Source organism: Gouania willdenowi, unplaced genomic scaffold (genome assembly GCF_900634775.1).
Source record: "Gouania willdenowi unplaced genomic scaffold, fGouWil2.1 scaffold_79_arrow_ctg1, whole genome shotgun sequence".
NCBI classification, from domain to species: Eukaryota; Metazoa; Chordata; class Actinopteri; order Blenniiformes; family Gobiesocidae; genus Gouania; species Gouania willdenowi.
Window position 1 is genome coordinate 736 of NW_021145244.1, and position 22,096 is coordinate 22,831.

The 22,096-nt window shown below is 36.2% G+C and overlaps 1 protein-coding gene across 1 annotated transcript; it reads left to right on the forward strand.

Annotated features, from left to right (window-relative positions):
• Window positions 1–538: 538 nt before the first annotated feature.
• LOC114460818 (kinetochore protein NDC80 homolog) lies at window positions 539–11,904 on the forward strand (the record flags this gene model as incomplete). The annotated part of the gene is made up of 15 exons (XM_028442692.1): window positions 539–622; window positions 2,293–2,419; window positions 2,532–2,704; window positions 4,696–4,798; window positions 4,898–4,987; window positions 5,572–5,665; window positions 5,762–5,862; window positions 7,021–7,165; window positions 7,318–7,523; window positions 8,452–8,601; window positions 9,686–9,775; window positions 9,863–9,955; window positions 10,033–10,163; window positions 11,091–11,193; window positions 11,739–11,904. Coding segments are annotated over 15 exons (1,819 nt in total), but the record flags the coding sequence as incomplete, so codon positions are not given.
• Window positions 11,905–22,096: the final 10,192 nt, after the last annotated feature.

Genomic DNA, 22,096 nt, shown 5'->3' on the forward strand with positions numbered 1-22,096 from the left:
ATATTCAATAAACATTTACTTTCTTTAAAAAACATGTCTAAAAATATGTTCGAGGCTATTTATTTCTGCACTATTAAAAAAAATAGTGAAAAACTTAACAAGAATTCAACAACTTCGATATTCGGTATTCGGCCAATTCAATTCATCTTCAGTTCAATTCAACTTTATTTATATAGTGCAAAATACAACAAAGTCATCTCAAAGTGCTGAACAAAATATAAAGTCCATAGTAAAAAAAAAAAAAAAAAAAAAAAAAGAACCCAACAAGATCCACATGAACAAGCATTTAGCGACAGTGGGAAGAAAAAACTCCCTCTTTTTTATAGAAAGAAATCTCCAGCGAAACCAGATACAAAGCTTCATTTCGGTGCATCCCTAGTTTTTAATCATTTCTCCCTTCATAGTTGGCGGTAAGACAATCATTTCCTGTACATTTTTATTCTTGATGCAGTTTAAACCTACTTTTATGGAGTAAAACTTACTGTGACCCTGTAAAGAAGCGTATCACACAGTTTAATGCTGTTATTTCTTTCGACAGTAAACAGCCTTCATTTGGAAAGCTCAGCATTGGAAAACCACCGTCTGTGACCTCTGAAAAGAGAACAAGCTTCTTTGGTGCCAGGTATGTCATTTATGGGAGAGAAGAGAAAATAATTTGACTGTGGGATGGACATAAATTAGAAAAAAATTAAATAATGATTAAAAAAACACAACAAATGTGCAAATAAAGGAATATGATTGGTGGTGGTGGTGGGGGGGTATTAGAGTAGTTACAGTTATTGAGTTAAACAGTGGGGTTCAGTAATTTGATGGCAATGGGAATTAAAGTTGAAATGTTGAGATTAAATCTGAAAATTTGAGAATAAAGTCGAAATATGAAGTCGAATTTTCAAAAATTACCTCAAAATACAATATTGTGATAAAAGCCAAAGGTCTGCTAATGAAGTCAAATCTACGGAAAGCTGACGAGGGCCAATTCACCATGACAACAATCATCATATTGTGGCCATCGGCTCGAAAAAAAGTTTTTTAAGGTGCTTGTTGCTATTTTTTCTCAAAAAGGCAATATTTGAAAAAAATGTCTTTTTTTTTTTTTTTAACTCAAAGTCGTACCAGAACAGCAATTCTGGGTTAAATTTACTGATTTATTAACACACAGCTGCACAATATGTGCCACTTTTGGCTTTTTTGTTTTTCCTGTAAGGGACAGCACGTGTGAGTGAGTTCTGTAGTGTGGCTTGTTTAGATGAAGGTCTGGGTTAGGATGCACTCAGTCATCATCTAACTGAGCTTTTCATGCTGTTTTGAGAAGAAGCAAAAGCAGCGACTCCTTAAATGAGTATTTTAATTAGGGATGTAACGATTAATCGTAAGGCAGTTCAAAATCGATTCATAGGTATCACGGTTGATATCGATTTTCTGAAAATTGAAACGCAGTACTTTTTTACATAAGTGTAGGCGGCGGGCGGAGTCTGCTAATACTTTCTTTCTGGCTGCCTTCTACTCTTAAATATGTTAATAAATGATTCATTACCCCTTTAGCACTGAAAGAATATCTGTAATATTACTTGAATATCTGTGAAAGTCACGTTTTTCTATTAGCTCTGTCTGCTAACATAGCTTCTCGTCTTCACTGCAAGATATCTGCATGCCAACCGACCACTGTGTTACCAGCGCCCTCTGCTGGTCCAAACAAATATGACGTAAATTAGTGCAATCACGGGTTTTTTTTTTTTTTTTTTTTTAAAGTCCAATTGTTAAGGCACAAAATACATTTTCAGTTGCACTTTTAAAAAGAAAAAGAACTATTATGCAGTTTTGCATTGTTTATTATAGAACCAGAGTTTAAATTAATAGGCTTCATTTTCATTTGTGTTATTCCTTTATTTATTTCATTCAAGATTTATTTTTAGTTAAATTGCATTGTTTTGAATAGTTTATCAAGGAATTATTTTGACAATGAAAAATAAAAGGAAAATAGTACCATATTTTCTATTTGTTTACAGTCCCATTTTGTAAAATAAATCGTGAGAGAATTGTATCGTGAATCGAATCGTATCGGGAGTTGAGTGAATCGTTATATCCCTAATTTTAATAGAAAACAAGCTATAAAATAAAAAAATTTCATTACAGGTGATATTGTAATTTTAAATTTTGCCAAAACAGAAATCTCGATATACAGTATCTTGACACTTGATATATCGCCCAGGCCTACATGTTACATTGTTGCAGCAATGAAATGCCAACTTGAAATGTGTCTTTTGATGATCTAATGCAATTTATTAAAAACAGAACGAGTGGAGCTGGTATGCCTCGTAACAGCACCATGTCTGGGTTTGGAGGCTCCGAGAAGATCAAGGACACCAGACCTCTGCATGATAAATCCTTTGTTCAGCAATGTATAAGGCAGCTGCATGAGGTACCACTAAAGAATTCAGATTTGTTTGTATTGCTCATGTTGTCATAATGTATATATTATGAGAATCCTTGGTATGCCTCGTAGATTCTATCCTGTGTTTTTTTTCCTTCAGTTTCTGACAGAGCAGGGCTTCCCAGGCCCGTTCTCCTCAAAGATGCTGCAGTCGCCCTCCACCAAGGAGTTTGTCAAAATGTTTGAGTTTATTTATCGGCAGCTCGATCCAACATTTGAGATGCCCAAGTCAAAGGTGGAGGAAGAGGTTCCTGCTATTCTCAAAGCCCTGAGGTAAACACTTAAAGGGATCCCCCACTGTTTTTACAAATGTGGCCTAAAATCTTTAAAATGTACTTATTAGTAGATATAGATATATGTCTAACAACACACTTTATTTGTTTATTTTCCTCTCTCTCTCTCTCTCTCTCTCTCTCTCTCTCCTCTCTCCTCTCTCTCTCTCTCTCTCTCTCTCTCTCTCTCTCTCGTCTCTCTCTCTCTCTCTCTCTCTCAAGTACCCCTGTAGTGCTAGGGGTACACTTGCTCCCATTTGAGAAACACTGCTCTAAATCGTCAGGAAAAGTTAAAGATGTTGATGTAAACCTTTTGTTTACAGAAAGAAGATAAAAACAGTTGTGACCTGAAATTAATTGATAACTATAGGGGGCGATAGTTCCAACTCTGCTGTTTGGTAGTAGATGATGAAGCAGAGCAGAAGAGCTCTCCTAAGGGACCTTTACTCTCCCTTAAACAGTGCGCTGACATGCTCTGGTGGCTGAAGTTAGTGAGTAAATCACTGACTGTTGAAGACACACAAACCCTGAGGATAGAAGTCTTTTTGGATGGAAGTCCTTCATGAGTCCGTGATTTACTTTTGGTAAACAAGAAGTTTACATTGACATCTTTAACTTGTCCTGATTTTTTAGAGCAACTAAAAGCAACACAAGTTGTTATTTTGACTGAAAAAGCTGCTAATGATCTAAAAAATTAGGCTGAATGTTTAATAGAAAACAATGGGATGTTTACAGACAGTGGGGCCATGTGACATCATCAATCACGTGATTTTAAATCTGTATTGTAAAGTAGTCCCATTTAGGAATGGGCGATATTTTATTGTTTATGATATATCGTCAAAAATATTCTCACCGCTAAAATTATGTCATCCCACGATATAAACAATAAATTCCCATGTTGGAAATTAGCGAGGCCCACGGGCCATTTGTCCCTCAATTTAGCCAAGAATGCCCATAAAAATCTTGTCCCACAGAACAAACACTGCCCCTGTTTGTTGTCAACTTAATTTCTCTGTAGCGGAACGCTGTGTACGGGAGCTCCGCAGCGAAGCTTTCGTGGCCACGTTGTGCACCACTCCTCCCGCCCCCAGTTCTCACACCCACAGACGACGGTGCTTGTCACGGCTACCTGGAGCTGCGATATATCATGGACCACTACTTGGTTAAAACCAGATAACCATTAAACAAAGGGAACCGATTCAAGTTCCTCCATCAGATCCACCCAAAGTTCCACAAACACAGGGACAGAGATGAACCTGTAGCAACGATTATGAACTGGAAACTCAACTAAAGCTAACTATGCTAAGCTATCCCACCGACACACAGACTGGGCTAGAAGCTAATGCTAACCACTCCATATAAGGAATAATAGACCAAATAAAAAGAACAAGTCTTACTGTCATAAAACCACAAAGAGCCACTGATCTATTTATGGTCAGATTTAACACTTGTATGGAAGAATAAAAGCTAAACATGTCACACATTGTGTGAAATAAATGTTAGCATAATATTAATGTCTCTAATTAATCCATTCAAACTTGTGAAACGCAATGTTTTTTATTATATTTCACATGTTTACAGACAAAGTTGTCCCATTAGACTAATGTAAATATTGAGATTATTACACATAAATATTCTGAATGATTAAATCATCAGCTTGATCTGGTTTAATTATAGTAATCATAGAGTTATTTATTAATCATAACTTTATGTAACTCATAAGATAAATGAAACAAGATTCAGCAGCAGTAAAAACACTGATGGAGTTATTTGTGTTTTGCATGTGCTTTTTTTTTTTTAGAAAATTTCATTTCAAGCTGTTTCTATGCAAGCTAAAAATAAATAACTCAAAAGGCTCTTTAGTGGCTCTTAAAGGTACTGTAGATAAAATATATATATAATACTATTTTTACACGCAAATACATTATGTTTTCTGTAGGTCTAAGAAACAATGCTAATGATGCTTCTTGTGTGTGGTGTTTTATTTTGAAGGTATCCGTTCATTCTTTCAAAGTCTTCCATGTATTCTGTTGGAGCTCCTCACACATGGCCACAGGCACTGGGTGCACTAATGTGGCTCATCGATGCTGTCAAGGTGAGCAAAACAAACTACATCCACTTTTCAAACATAGTCTTTAAGCGATCGTTAATAAAAAAATAAAAATATACGTTTTTTGTATGTTTTGTGTGGCAGGTTAACTGGAGTCTGCAGAAACAGGAGCTGCTCTTCAGTGACTTCAGTGGAGACAGCGACAACATTGAAGAAGGGCCTGAATATAACAAGGTGTGTCACGTCTTTAAACAGTGTTAGCACTTTAATACAGTGTGTGTCTATGGGGTGTAAAAGCTTGGTCACGTTCTCATAGCTGACAAATTAAACATTTAGCTCATTTTTCTTTCATTTGAGACAGAAATTCATGTAAAACAGCATTTTCTATATCATTGTTAAAATGTGTCCACATGAAAAATTAATCTAAATGTTAAATGTAAGTGTTGCATCTAAATTTTAAATGTAAATCTAAATGTTAAATTTTGTGATCGCCTACTTTGTATAATTTCTGAACATTTAGCTTTGCACTTGACGACCGATTTAACATTTAGATTTAACACTTAGATTTAGATTTAACATGTAAATTTAAATTTTACATTTAGATTTACATTAACACTTAGATTTAGATTTAATATCTAGATTTACATTTAAAATTTAGATTTAACATTGAGCTTTACATTTACTTTTAACATGTAGATTTTGATAAGAAGATAGTGTTTTCTGTCAACTTTGTTTAAAGATTAAATAAATAAAAGTATGGAAAGTGTGATATAAATACAGATTGTTTAAAAAAAAGACTTTCACCTTTTGTTTTGTAGCTTTTCCTGGATTACACGGCGGAGACGTATTCAAAGTTCATGCAGGGCAACGACATCTTTGAGGATGAAGACGATTCTTTCCTCACTCGACTAAGTAAGTCAGTCAGTTCTCAATAATCATAACAATAACATATGTCTATGTTTTAAATCCAGTATTTTGCTAACTGAAGTATGATGAACGTCCTCACAGAGAAACTCTACAATGTTGACGACGCCCTGTTGGCCTCAATGGAGGAAAAATACAGGATTCTCAGCGATGAGGTGGAAAGACTGGAGAAAGACAATAAAACTGTAAGACTTTTAAACTCCTGAAAAAAATCAGTCATGGGCAACTGGCGGGTCTCGATCTAATTTTATATGGCCCCCAAAGTAAATGTACAAAATGACAGAGAAATACACAAAACAAAAGCAAGAATACATAAAAAAATACAGAGAGTTACAACATTGCAGGAAAATACAGTGAAAATACTCCAAAAATAGAGAAAACCAATAAACACAGGAACCAAACGACAACAGTAATGCACACAATTACTCCAAATAACACAATACAACAACAAAAATACACAAAATGACAAGAAAAACACAAAATTACTCCACAAACCCAGTGCTAAAAAACAAGCAAAACGACAATAGAAATTCACAAAAATTACTCCAAAAAATGCAAAATGACAACATACAGTAAATACTGACTCCAAAAACATAAATTTTTCAGGGAAAATACTCAAAATTACTCCAAAAAAATATTCAAATGACAGAAAATCACAACCTGGGTACACAAAAATACAAGAAAAACACAAAAAAATTACTCTGTAAACCCACAGTACTAACAAGCAAGCAAAACAACAGAAATACACAAACATTTCTCCAAATAATGCAAAGTGATGACAGAAATACTCAATATGATTTCAAAAAACATACATTTTACAGGAAAAATACTGAAAATGACTAAAATAAATATGCACAATCACAGAAAATGACAACAAAAGTTCACAAAAAGACAAGAAAAACACAGAAAATGACTCCGCAAACCCACACAGTACGAACAAACAAGCAAAACGACAACAGAAATACACAAAAATTACTCCAAAAAATGCAAAATGACAGCATAAATACTCAATATGACAAAAAACGTACGCTTTACAGGAAAAATACACAGAGACAACAGAAATGCACAAAAAATAATTATAACGAGCAATATAACATCAAACATACAGAGAATGACAGAAAAACACACAAATTATGATTAAAAAAAACTATTTGTTATTTTCTGTATTAATACTCGGAATCCTGCCATAAATGTTGATAATGTGGCCCTTTTTGTGGGCCCCGCTGTGATAGAAGTTGCCCACTTCTGGTGTAGAGTCCACTTAAAAAAAGAACAAAACCTCATTCAAAAAGTGAAATTGAAAATGTGTCAATGACACCAAACCACATTCTTGCTGTGAACAGGACCGTCTGATGACTACGAGGATGGAAAAAGTCAAACTTCAAGCAGATCTACAGAAACTCCACAGCTATCGGAGCAGCTTGGACTCATTTAAAGCAAAGCTGGAGAGCAGAGACTCAGAACTTAAAGATGAGTTGGAGACAAATCGTAAGCAGCAGCAGCATCATCATGTTTCTACTCCACATATTTATCTAAATATGATGAATATGACCTGATATTATAGGTGCATCATAAGCCATAACATTATGTTACCTAAATGTACTTTAATGTATTTTACTTGTGCCGTTTGACTTCTCTAGTCAATCTTCTAGAAACTCTAAAACATGAGAGAGATGAGCTGCAGCATCTCCTGCAGAACCAGAAGTTCACGCCTGCAGATGTGGAGAGAATCAACAGAGAGAAGAGAGAACTCCAACAAACCATCTCCAGCCTCACAAAGTCTCATGAAGATGCTGAACAACACAAGTGGAACGAAGAGATCGCTCTGGCTAAAGTCAAGGAGAAGGTACTTTATAATCAATAATCAAATATCATATTTTACAGATTGATCCCAGGGATATTTATCTCCAGAAAATGATATTCATAAAATTGTTGACCACGTTTTTGTTGTTTATTTGTTGAATCCATAAATAATTCCTTGATAATGAAACCTTGACCTGTTCTCTAGCGCCACCATCAGGACAAACTTTTAAATTAGAATTCATTTATTTTTAATAGTTTTCATCCAAATCGTCTCAAATTTACTGACAACATCAATAACCATTAGAGTATAAACCCTATTGGTTGTGGTGATGATATGACCTTTGACCTTTCCTGCAGCGCCACCATCAGGTCACACTTTCAGTTTTAGAGTTGGTGTATCTGGAAAATCGTTTGTCCAAATCTTTTCTAATCTGGTAATTCATGACTCTCACAGAATGAACCATAATGATTTATGTTGGTAATCCTCTCTTTCCTCTTATAAGCATATTTATTTACTTATTTTTATCTGCTTTTTTGTAACATATTTCAGGTTATTCACTATAAAGTTTCAATCAACCCTCCTATTTAGTTATCTGGGCTTTAGAATTATTTGACATGATTTTTTTTATTTTATTTTTGTGTGTGTGTGTGTGTGTGTGTGTGTGTGTGAGGAGTTTGATCAAATTGACCCCAGAGGAACACCAATGCGTGCAATACGTGTTCAGCACATTGAAAAAAAATGTCATCATGATAATTTTATGCTTAATCAAAATCAAAAAAAGTCACAAGAAATAAAGTCAACTGTTGTATTTTTGAATGAGGCCAAATTGACCCCTTGGATAATAGGAGGGTTAAATATAAGATGCTATAGACATATGACTATTAGCTATCTTTTTCTAAATGTTCATCCCTACACTATATTGTCTATAAATATAAGTTAATGTTTTTTAACGCTGTGCTGTCCATGGTAGGCGGAGCTAAAGCTGACGGAGTATCACAAACTGGCTCGTAAACTGAAGCTGATCCCACTGTCCGCTGAGAACGCATGTGGTCACGATTTTGAAATCAGACCTTTTGAATTTGGAAACGCTCTCATGGTTCAACAGAAGTCTCAGATCCAGGTACGTCATTTAGTCATTCTATCGCTAGTTCATGATTAATTCTGGTATCAATAACAATGATTACTACTACAATCCGTGTACCCTTCGTTCTTTGGTTTTTCTATTTTAAAACCAAATCTAAATAACAAATAAACTGTGTGGTTATTTAGTTTTTCTGACTAATCGGATGATAAATCGTACAATTATTTGTTCTATGTTGCTACAATCTTTTAATGCTTTTTTTTTTATTGTGTCGGGGGTGAAATGCTCCCAGACTAGGGATGGTCGAATGTATCCCAATAATGTCTGCTGTTTATCATGGTAACGATAAAAATTACGATAAATTAAAAAAATAAATAAATAAAAGCATTTACAACTTTAAGTGTAAACAGGTTCCTTACAAACACAAATTACAATAAATATATCATCACTAGAATCTAATTCAGTAATAGCATTTACACATACATGTGGGTCACTCTATTAGTGTTATTGTAAATAATTAATTTATAATGAAAAAAAGCACAAAAATAACTCCAATAGTCTTTTTACTCTTTAATATAAACTTTTTATATGAAGTTGTTAGTGTTAGCTCTTAGCCCAGTCTTTGTGTTGGTGGGTTAGCTTAGCTTAGTTAGCTTTAGTCCAGTTTCCACTTCATAATTGTTGCTACTTTGGGTGAATCTGACAGAGGAACTTAGACTGGTTCACTTTAGGGGGGGTGTGGTCTGGTCACGGTCCGTGATGTAACTTGTATGGCAGCTTCAGGTAGAGTGCGGCGCTCCCGTTAACACCGCTCCAGAGAATAACAAAGACAAAAGACTTGGAGGCATCGTTGGCCCCGTGGAACAAGGTTTTTAGGGCCGTTCTTGGCTACATTGAGGGCGTAACGTACATACAACTCTGAGCTAAGATGTATCAAAGGTGCAATGAGCCACTCCTCATGAAAAACAATGATCAGCTCTGTCCACAGCTTGATGACATAATCTACAATGCCGACTAATCGTTGAACCCTTACTCTACAATGGAGGCTCGAAAGGGTCGGATTTGGCCCCCGGGCCTCAGGTTTGACACACGTGATATTAAAAACTTGTGCACTGTGTGTCAGATCAAGCTGAGGAAACTGATCAGTGACGTGGAGGAGGAGATCAGTCGCTGCTCCAACATGAAGCTCAGCCTGGAGGAGTCGTGTGAACAGGTGTGTGTGCGTGTATAAAGCTTCCTCTGTGTTGTATCTACAGTCAAAACTCAGTGATTAAACCCTGCTGTGTGCGTGTGTGTGTAGGTAAACTCTAACATCATGGATAAGTCCAACGACCTGAAGCAGCTCAGAGAGCAGATCCGCAAGTTGGACGAACGTCTGGATTCTGAGATGCAGGTACAGCCTTCGTCATCACACAGAAGTGTTTCTGTGACCTCCACCAGACTTCATTCTATTTTTAATTTTATTTCTAGGAGCTAGCGCGAGAAGAACAGGACTGGGCAGAAGAAATGGAGTCTGCTGATAATCACCGCAAACTTCTGGAGAAGAAAGTGAACTTTGGTTATGATGAGGTTGTGCAGCAGCTGAAGGCAGCACAGCAACAGTAAGTCACACTGAAACGTGCATTTAGAGCAGTGGTTTTCAACCTAGGGGTCACCTGGAATGTGTTAAAAATCATTTCTGATTGAAAATATATTTTATATATGTTAATTTTTCTTTTTCAAAATAAAATGCAACACAGTCTTTAACAACTCTATTCTTTACTTTCAATTTCTCAAATCTAAATCTAGTTAAAATAAAATGTTGTATAAAGAAAAAATATATATATTAAGTAGCACGCTACTTAAAGTTTTCTTCATAAAGGCTGACATTACGCTGTCATTATTATGACTTTTCTGCAGCTCCCATTTGCTTTTCCATGAGCTACAAGGAGAGGCATAAGCAGAGAGAGCGGTCAGCAGGACCCCCTGGAACAGTAGCCCAGATATTTAGATGGCAACAAAAGACAGTTTAATTAGACAGAAGAGGAGGAGCTTTGGTGGGGGTGGGTTGCGAGGCGTTTGCATACAAAGGTGTGCGGAAGTAGGCGTGTTGCCGTGTTTTAAATGCAACGCTGAGACCAACTAGAACATGATCAGCTGGATGATTAACTGATTAGGGGATGGATGCTGTCAGTTGTTAACAGCTACTGACAGATGAAGGGGTGGGGCTAGCTTGACTTTTGTGCCTGCCTGAACTAATTTTATGGAGACACCATGAAACAAAAAAAATAAAAAAAATAGAATAATAATTTACTCAGTAAAGGTTGGGTGTAGAAATGTAGCAAATGACTTCTTTTAAAACATACTTAAGTACAAGTAAAATTACTGATTTAGAAATATACTCAGAAGCACCCATAAAAGCAACAGTAACGTGAGTACTTGTAATCCATTACTTTCACTTCTGCTCCTTTGTCTCTCGGCTTTAGTCAATAAGTTAGTTTTAATGCTTTGCTCTCATGTTGGTCATGTGTTTTATTTTTAACGTGTAGGTACCACCTGGTGCTGCAGGAGACCAATGAGGAACGGAGAACAGTAGCAAACAACCTGGCTTCTGTGTTTACCACCGCTGCCAATCACCTGTCCATCACAGAGGTAACACTTCTGTTTGTCAGGAATCACAGTAAGAACTAGAAAAGCAGCTCATTTCCACCCATGCAGTTTCTGCTTCATTTTGTTTAAAAAAAACAATAAAAAATAACTTTAGAAATAATAAGGAGGTCGCCATTCCCATTTCAGGATTTTCATTCTGTTTTTTCCGTCAGTTTTAAAAGGAAATCTTCAAGAAACTACAACCAGACAATGAAGCTATTGATGATTTCAGGAAGTTTTTTTTGCTTGTAATGAGTCTGATTATTAGGGAAAAACAAATAGCAAATGTTTAAACTGGTGAGGCTGTGGTTTAGGTCGTATTCATAATTGACAAACGCAGCAGTGCGCATTGGCTGATGCCGATACACGTAAAACACGCAAAAATGGGTCGATTAAATCAGCCGGCCAATGAATCACTATTTCCACGGCACAGTGGTTGATAAACCCTGAACTATAGTACCTGATGTGGTTTGTTTGTTGTTTAATATTTAAGTTTGGGTTCTAACGTGGTGTTTATTGATGTATGTTGTGGTTCATGTTTATAACAGAAGTGTCTTGAGGATCTTCACAGTCGAATCCAGAGGATTTGCTCCAAGGCTGTGGAAGAGGACAAAGCTTCTCTACAAAAGATGCAGGAAACAGTGAAGAACTTCATGTCCAAAGCAAACAATATGTAAAAAAATAAAGTAAAAAAAGATCTTTACAGGGACAACAGAAATGTTTGTACGTTCTTTCGTTCTCCAAAAAAAAAAAAAAATGTTTAGTTGAACCGTTATTGTTCCCTGTTTGAAGTTTGTCTTTTTAACTCTGTGTTTTATAGTATTTCCACTTTTCATATTTCAATGTCTGTGTTCATTTAAGTTAATAAATAAACTGTATTTTCAGTGTATTCAATAAAGCTTAACCTCAGCAAGATTCTTTGTTTTTATATTATGATAAAGTTTTATTCATTCAGAAAAACTGTTCCTCAGGAAATCCACTTTGATCTCCTGACATGTTTCCACTAAAAACTGCCAGTTTTCCTCAGAGGCATCTGCTGATTGCGTTGATATTTTTTTTGAAGTTTTTTTTTTACTTCTGCGTAGTAATAAATATGCAAAATTTCAGTTTCCTATGTGCTGTAGATTATGAGATATTAGAAGCTGAAAATGGAAGAAAAATAAGAACCTATGAAAATAACCCCCCCCCACTAAATTGTCCATATTTCATAATACGATCAAACAAAAAAAAACTTAGTGTGACTATTGAATATTTAAGAAACAATTGGTAAAAAAATTCTGATCTTTTTTCAGACTAAAGTGTGATGACATGAATTGAGTCGTATTACTTAATGTTGTTTTCTATTGAAGACACCAGAGAGCAGCACATACAGTAGCTCTGCAGCTTGTGTGCACTGTGATGATTGGCTGATCAGGAAAAAGATTAATTTAATCGAACCTTGTTTTAATGAGGGACAAACGATAGAAAATCTGCCTTTAACCTAAGTTTAAATAAGATACACAAGTGTTTATTGCTTTCTTCTTTAAAAGGTGATGTTGAAGGACTCCACAGAGATGGAATGGATTATTATACATTTGTAGCATAGATCTAGTGCAGGGATGGGCGACTATCACAGCGGGGGCCACAAAAATTATGATTGTATCTGATCCAAGGACCATACTATTAACATTTATGACAGCATTATAACTAGTGCAGTGTCTGTAGGAAGTCTGTATTCATAGATGTATGGGCAGACTATCTACTGTATACTATCTATATAGACAGTCTGTCCATGCATGTATGAATATATACAGATGTAGGTGTTTGTGTACATGTACACGTGTATTATCTACACAGCTTTCAACTTATCCTGAGTTATCATGACTACCTGTCAAACACTGAGCTGTTCTGCAAAGCTGCATTTTAGGCAATTTTATGAAATACTTCATGAATGGTGTCATTGCAGTTCAAACAAATCAAACGTTGCACACCCTTGAACCAAGCAGCAGCCATGTTGAAAGTCTCAGCTCAATCTGAGCCTGATTCACAGACACACACACACAGACAGACAGAGATTCCTTGCTTTTATAGATAGATGACTGATCTGAGCATTAATACAGGGAGAAAAGGTGTTTTCATTTTTGTGGTTTTGTTGTTTTGTCAGTTTTTAGCCACTTTGTGCTTTTTTGTTATTTTTTGTGTTCTTATTGTAATTTTGTGTATTTTTCTGTCATTTTCTGCATTTATGTTGTCAGTATGTGCATTTTTGGGGTCACTTTCTGTATTTTTGTTGTTTTCTGTATTTTCCTGTTATTTTGTGTAAATTACCGTTTGTGTGTCTTTGTATCTCTTCTGTAATGTGTTGTTGTTTTTCTAGTCACTTTGTTTAAGTGGTTGTTGTGTCTGTCCTTGTCATTATGTGTATTTTCAGAATTTTTTGTGTACTTTGTGCAATTTGCTGTCGATTTGTGTGTTTTGGGAGTTATTTTGTGTATTATGTTGGGCTTTATACAGTATTCCTTCCAACTTCTAGAAATATAATGTTTGAGGATTTGTTTTGGGGTTTGCACATATTAGACCTATGTCTGATTTAGTGTGTGTGTGTGTGTGTGTGTGTGTGTGTGTGTGTGTGTGTGTGATTGCAGGATGTTTAAAAGAGCTTAAAAGGTTGGTGCCATGTGTTAACAGCTAAAGTGACTTCATTCAGAACCCGTATGCACAGGTGGTGTCCATAGAAGTCATTTTATTATAACCATCTTTGCATAAAAGAGAAAAATGAATGTCATCATTTGTGTATCTTTGGACCACCGGAGGATTTACACAGGATGAGAAATGAGTGTGTGTGTGTGTGTGTGTGTGTGTGTGTGTGTGTGACTGTTGGCAAGAAATGTTGTGCTTCCTTCTCCATAAACATGTTTTTCTTCTTCTTCTTCTTCTTCTTCTTCTTCTTCTTCTTCTTCTTCTTCTTCTTCTTCTTCTTCTTCTTCTTCTTCTTCTTCTTCTTCTTCTTCTTCTTCTCGTACCAGTAGTTTCTTCCTGTGTGAGTATTCTTGTGTTTCATGTAGTTCGTGACCTTTCTAACCCCTTTTTTTGTGTGTGCGTTGGATCACTGCATTAAAGGCACATGAATTGTTAATAAACTGTGGAAAGTCATCATGACCTCCCTGAGGGCTAAGTTTGACTCTGGTGGAGATGTTTGAGTGTCTCTCAGGAGTCACCCTTTACGTGGTCAATCACAGGTTATGGGCTGATGTGTGAAGTGTGCAACCAAAGAGCCATAAAAATTCCCCAAAAGTACAAAACAAAGCAGAGGTTTCGTCCGTCCCTGATCCCTCTGACCTGCAGTAGGTACATGTTGTTACTTCTTCATGTTCCACTGAGCTTTCAGCAGATAATCAGTCATTGCTGAGACAGGAGGACACAGTAGAGCTCATGGGTGCTAACGTTCGGACACCTGCATCTGCCACTGGAATAATCCTTTATACAGATGTGGAAATAAGAAGAAGAAGCTGGAAATGAAAACATGAAAAAGTAAGTGTCTTGCTAAAAAACAACATTATTTAAAGATGATTAATTTACATTGTAGATAAAATGATACAGCAGCCCTGATTATAAAACTCTGTCATCAATTGCATATGAAACAAGAGAAAAGACACAGGCATCACAATTTAGTCATCAGGACTATTTCACTAAATGACGTTAACCCTTTAAGTTTACACACGTTTGTGTACACTTCATGTACACAAATGGTCTGTTTCATAAAAGTGTGCTTTTTTGCATCAGATCTTTTCAACTACTGTAGACCTATCAATAAATACAAAATGTATTATAATTTTCAGTTTTAAAGCAGCATAAGGCAGGATTTGTGAAAAAATAAACAATCTTCAATTTATCAAAGCATGTGTTTAACTATACATCAAAGTTTGGTTTAATAACAAACAGACTATCGTTTATCTCATAAACATGGTGTTGTAATGTCTTTCAGGACTTTGAAGAGACTTTGCTAAAAACGTAATTTCGGTCAGGACCGCTTTAGTCACAATAAATAATATATTTACAATAAATGTGCATTAGGATTTGTATTTGAGCGCTTTACATGGATATGCATGCAATCGTATATTTGGCGTATGGGTCTGTTCCGGGACCTCCTTGCCCTTTCCATGAGCTTACGTAGAAAGCCGGAGGTAAGGAGAGCACTCCTCCCTGACCTTCCCTGAGCCCTAGCTAAAGGCTAAAGCAAGGAGAGCGGTTAGCGGAGGCAGCTGTCTCATAATGTTCCATAATGTAACAATGTAGTTACAGTACAGTTTGATTACATTTTGTGCTCAGCTCTTTTGTTACATTATTGGTCAGTTATTACATTTAGAGTTTTATTGATTATTAATCAGGGCTGCCCTTTGTCTCCTCTCCTGTTTGCTATAGCAATTGAACCGCTAGCGGAGGCTATTAGGCGAGACCCCTTAATAATCGGATTGGATGTTAGCAGGAAATCACACAAAATTACGTTATATGCAGACAATGTTTTATTTTTTATCCAAAACCCTTCTGTATCAGTCCCTCACGTATAGACTAGTTTTCTGCCTTTTCTGGTTATGAAATAAATGTTTCCAAATCTGAGGCGATACCTCGGGGTAACTTGCAACAGCAGCCTGATAGCCCCAATCTGTTCCCATTGAAGTGGTCCCCCGCAGGATTTACCTACTTAGGTATATACATCACACCAAAATTCAATCAGATGTTTAACGCGAACTATAACCCACTCATTGACAAAATCAGACAGAATATGGAGAGATGGACTAATCTTCCTACATCATGGCTGGGCCGAATCTCACTTTTGAAAATGAATGTCCTTCTGCGTCTGCTCTCCTCAATTCAAATGATCCCCATGTTATTTAATCATAAAACAATTAAGAAACTGAATGGTTGGTTTAGTTCTTTTATTTGGGGAAAGCGTAGACCCTGGATCAGATTGTCAGTGTTGCATTTGCCAAGTGCTATGGGTGGTCTGGACCTACTGATAGTAAAAAATACCAACTTAGTGCCCAAATGAAGTCTATCAAAGAGCAGCGGAGCAACCCAGTTACAGTTAACACTGTTAGAGCATGGAGGATCACACAGCATGTGGAAGGGAGGTCGGGGCTTACCTCGGTCTTTACCACAATCACTGGCATTCACGTTTTTTACCAGGGATGTTCAACACAGCTTTCAAACACTGGACAGAGGGAATTCCTACCCTGAGGGATCTTTTTGACGGTGGTGTCCTCATGTCTTTTAATCAGGTTGTGGAAAAATACGACATATCAAGAAGAGATATTTTCTGGTATTTCTAGATCTGAGACTTTATTGTGAAAGATACCTCTTTGCTCACTGATATGACGGTTGCAGTAATGGAGAAAAAGGTACTTCTCACTGTTGGGGACGCCTCCATTAGTTCCTTCTACAATAGTCTGAGGGTCTGCTCAAATGTTGGGATCTACCTGGGAGAGAGAGAGTGATAACTGGGGCGATGTGGGAGGATATTTGGGATAATGCAAGGAAGATGTAACCAGACAATATTACACAGAGCACATGTTGCTCCAAACCACCTCTTTTTGCCTTAAATGTAAGACAGAGATACAGTATGTGATCTTAGTCACTGTTTCTGGTCTTGTGCTAAAATACAAACATTTTGAAACTGATGTTTTATTTGAGATTCAGAAAGTCCTGAAAATGAAGCTTGATTTTGACCCGGTCTCCCCTCCTGGGTCTTCCCAGTGGCCATGTGACTGATGTCTACCAGAAAAAACTGTATAATGTTCTAACATTTTGTGCCAGGAAAAATATTTTGCTTCACTGAATTTCCAATAAAGCCCCCTCAGTTGTGGGATGGCACAGGACTGTAATAGAACATATACCCTTAGACTTTCTCACCTGCCTCCTGCACTCAAAAACCAATGTCTTTGATATATATATATATATATAATTTTTTTAATCACATTATGGGTCATTGTTACATATCAGGCTCTAACTGGCCTCCAGCCAAGAATAATGTTAACGTAAACTATATCCACTTATACTCACTGACTGTACAATAAAGGAACTATTCAGAGTTTTGATATGAAGGTTTTACAGTTTTTACAAATGCTCTGAGACTCAATGAGTTCAGTTCATATGTTCTGAGTCAGTTTTACCATCACAGATGTGTCATGTGATGACATCAGGAGTCACATGACTCCACTGCAGCAGAGCGAGGCCTATGTTCTCTCTGTGATGATCGTGCTGTGTTGACATTATAGCAGCTTCCTCCTCTCATTGACACGTCTCTGAGTGTCAGACTCAGTATGAAGAGACGTAATCAGAGTACGTTTCATTAAAAGTAGGATGAATGAGTGAGTGCAGCAGTTCGTTTCCATCTCCACTGGCTCAGAATTCATCTCAGCCATGAAACAAAACAGCTCCTCCGTGTTATTCTGGGGTGTCAGACTAATTTATTCACAGGATCCACTGGATGGAGGATACACAACAGGTTTAATACGCAGAAAAAGGTCCTGTAGGGATATACAGCTGGAAAACATCTGAACACACACACACGCACGCACGCACGCACACACGCACGCACACACACACACACACTCATTTTCAGTTTGCATGTTCTCCCCAGGTTTACTTGCATGGTTTACTCCAGCTAGAAAAGAACAAATAGAGGCTGCGATTATTTAAACTGAATTAGTAAAATTAGTAACAAAATATTGTATTTTTTCCGGTTGAAAAAATGAATCTTAATACATTCCAAAAATTCAATATTTCTGCTTCTCAAATTCAGATTCACTGCACAAAAAAAGATTTCACTACACACAGACACACTTCCTGTCCGCGAGGTTGAGCAATCAATCACTGATTCATGGAACTCCTGTTTACGTCGACACAAACCCTTTTACGGCCGTTGAGTGCGTAAAAGGGAATTTGAAGTTTCTCATTCAGATTCAAAACAGTAAATTCAATTTCAAGTTGTTACTTTCAAATTCAACACCAACTATTCAAATTCAGTTTCTAGTGTCACAAACATCAGCCCATAGGCAAAAGAAAAAATACAAATATTTAGACTGTCTCGAGGTCTGAGCCAACCACGATGTGTGTAACAATTACAATAATACAAGAATTATTATTTACATAATTGATAATGTTGACTCCAAAAATTTGCGTCGACGTGTTGTAAATTCATGATTAAATCAGGCTTTCTGCTTTATTTTTGCTGCAGTACCATACATGAACTGCTGGGGGCAGTGTCACTTCATTTACATTGTGAAGAAGAACCAACCTAAAGTCTCAAAGGTTTGGGACCATTTATATGAAAACGTATACAACACATCCAGTACCAGCCCTAGCGTCTTTGGCGCCCCCTTATATGGCGTTTATTTTTTAATTTGTTATACCAAGTAATTAATATTTACATGATGTTATATTATTATCAGAATACTTTCTAACACTTGCATAGTGGTCTTCACCATACCCACAAAGACACTTTATATAAAGGAGAAAACGTGAGCAAAATTACTTTTGACATTTTCTCTTATTTTGATAAAAATATTTCACATTAACAAGCAAGTAAATAACTGAACTGAAATAGCTGCACCTTGAAGACTTACTTAAAGAATGAGAGAGTAAAGTAGCTCAAATTAAGCAGTGTTATTATTGATGATGTTCTACATGATATATGATACAACACTGGATACATGTGCTTTAATATGTGAAATACACTTTAACATGGAGGGATAGACTTGCTGTAAATCACTAAGTTAGACACAGGTAGGATAGAATAATCAATGTATGATCTGTATTTGTACTATAAGTTTAAGTTACAAGTATAGTTTGATCTGTTCTGACTGACTAGTGTGAGCCCATAGGGAGGTAGTGAACCAGATGGATCATGTTCCCATGTCTCCCACACTCAGACCAGCTCAGAGGATATTAACTAAAGACACTTTGACGGGTCACAGGAAAGTCATGCTAGAATATGAAGGGTTATAGAAGGGTTAAAAAAGACTCTGAGTCACAACTTTGAACTGTTGGCTCTCTGGTGTCGCTCTGTGAGTCATTTTCTGCCTTAGGATCCATTTCAGCTGCATTAAGCTCAGGGGAAACAGAGGTCTGAGGGTTGGAGGTCTGAGGGTTGGAGGTCTGAGGGTTGGAGGTCTGAGGGTTGGAGGTCTGAGGGTTGGGCATTATTAGTTCATTAGGCGACAGATTTAAAAAAAATATATAAGTTGATTTCTCATTTTTTTGCGAGTCAAATGTTACGACAGTTGTTGGTACAGAATCATTGGCACATATCAATATACTGTATAAATGGGGCCCATTACCCCGTACGTGACACGGGAGCGCCAGGTAAAAAAATAGCCCAAAAAACAAACCAAAAAAAAGAAAAAAGATTTCAGAAAAAACAGACACTTCTATACATTAAAATTATTATTATTTATTATGATTTTTCATGTTAAGGATGAGTACCAGTTATCAGCTGAAAAAACAGGGAATACTTGTGCAACACGTTGGTTGGAAAAAACAGATTTTTTTAGCATCCCATTGAGAACCATGTTTTATATCAATACTCAGTGTCTGGTGGTACGTCCACTTTAGACCTGCTGCAACGTTGCTTTTTCCAGTTTACTGTATGTAGTTTCTATAATTATTAGTTAAAAACACAATAGGAATGAAAGGATGCTTTTACATAACTTTGTAAATGATGTTCTTGATTCTTATTCTAAGCAGCGTACATCAAGATCTATATTTCTAGTCTGCAAATTCAAAATATTGGCTTTATTTATTCAAAGAGCAACAAATAGCATCACAATAGTGACACACATTGGACAAATATTAACAGACATTCTTACATGAGTGAAAAAGTAATAAGTAATAAAAAAAAGTATCCACTCCACTTACTGTATGTGCTGCAGGTGTGATGGATGGATGGGATGGATGGAGCGTTGGATGCTCAGATTACTGTTGAATAATTAACCATGTGACAAAAACATTACTTTAACAACAACATGTCGTGGATTGTGTTTCCTTTAGTTCTTGTACGACCTCGTTCTACAATGGGTTCATTCATTAATTACTTTGTTTATTCCTGATACTTTTGGTCATTATTTTTTACTAACTATACAGCTGATTAGGACTGAGAGTAAAAAAGAAAGGATGAGTAAATGTTTTATAAAAATACATGATTTTTTTAAAGAATAAAAATGAAAACCATTCTTTTTCCACAGTCAGCAGTATTTTGAAGAAGCTGAATATAAATTTCCGGTGCTGGTTTAATGAACCGTGGCTCAGCTGAGAGCAGGACTGGAGGTTATATTATAGGGAGCAGGATGATGCTCAGTGGGAGTGGGGGCTATGGGTGTGTGAGGGTCAACGCCAGCGCTATTTGTGTTTGACTCCAACAAAAAAGGGACAACGTTGGTTCTGTTGATTTTTGTTTGTTTCTTGTGTGAGGGGGAAAATAAAACGCCCTCATTGGGTGCCAAAAGTATCTTTATTTCACCTACTCCTTATTTGTCAAACTCGCTTTAGTTCAAGGGCCAAATACGGACTAGTTTGATCACTAGTGGGTCACAGGCTTTAGGCGGGAAAACAAACAATGTGTCTAAGTTTGCACTTGTACTTAAACATTAGGAGACATCAACAATATTCCAACAATAAGTGATGGATACTTAAATATCCTTTTTAAAAAAATGTTTTAAAACAAATTTTATTTAATTTAAGGAGATTTTGTGTAATAATTACATTTTTTTGTAAATGATTTCGTAATGTACACAATGATTCATGTGTTCTGTCATTTTCACGTTCTCCTGCGAGCCGAATCAGATGTTCTGAAAGGCCAGATTTGGCCCCCAGGCCTTGAGTTTGACACAAAAACTATTTTAAAATGACTCCCACCTCTCCTTGATTTTGGTCAGTTTTTAGTTATTTTATCATTTTGATAGATTTAGTGGGTGTTTGTGTGGAGAAAGTATCCCCAGCCACCTTTTACAATCCTAAGACATATTTTGTTAGTTTTCCACATGAATGACCTGTAATAAAAGAGTGTTTTCTAGGGGGGATGGGTGACTTTTTTAAATGTGTAAAATGTTCTGTTCCTTACACAGGGTTGATAAGGTTGATTAGACTGTTTTACTAATCCTTATTCTTGTTTTTGTCCTATGAATACTTTAAGTTTTCCTACACCAGAGGTATAGGCAATGTGTGTGCTTGATCAGAGGGTCACATGATCAACATTCATATCAATATTTAGAATAATGAGAGATCTGAGCATTAATACAGGAAAGAACAAAGTTTTTATAGTTGTTTTCTGTCATTCTTTGAATGTTTGTCTTACTATTTGTGACGCATTTTGAGCTGTTCTGTCCTTTTGTGTATTTTTACTGTAAAATGTGTTTTTTTGAAGTCATATTGTGCATTTGTGCTGTTATTTTGAGTAATTTTTATTTATTTTATATTTCTGTTGTAGTTTTGCTTGTTTGTTGTGGGTTTGCAGTCATTTTGTGTTTTTCTTGTCTTTTTGTGTACTTTAGTCATTTTCTGTAATTTTGTACACTTTTTTGAGTAATTGTGTGTATTACTGCTTTCGTTTTGTTTTTTATATTGGTTTTGTGTGTTTTTGGAATATTTTCTGTGTTTCTCTCTTGTCTTTTGTTGTATTTTTCTGCAATGTTGTAATTCTTTGTATTTTTTTAAATGTGTTCTTGTTTTGTGTATTTTTCTGTCATTTTATACAATGTGTGACTCAACAGTGGAAAAAGTCTTTAATCCAAGTGAATTTATTAGGTAAAAACTTTCTTTAGAAGAACTAAACATCAGAACTATTTTTGTGTTTTACAGTTTGTCAGATTTTAGGAAAGATCAGCAGAAATAACAGTTTTATGGTGAAAGTGAACAAGCAAACATCAATGTT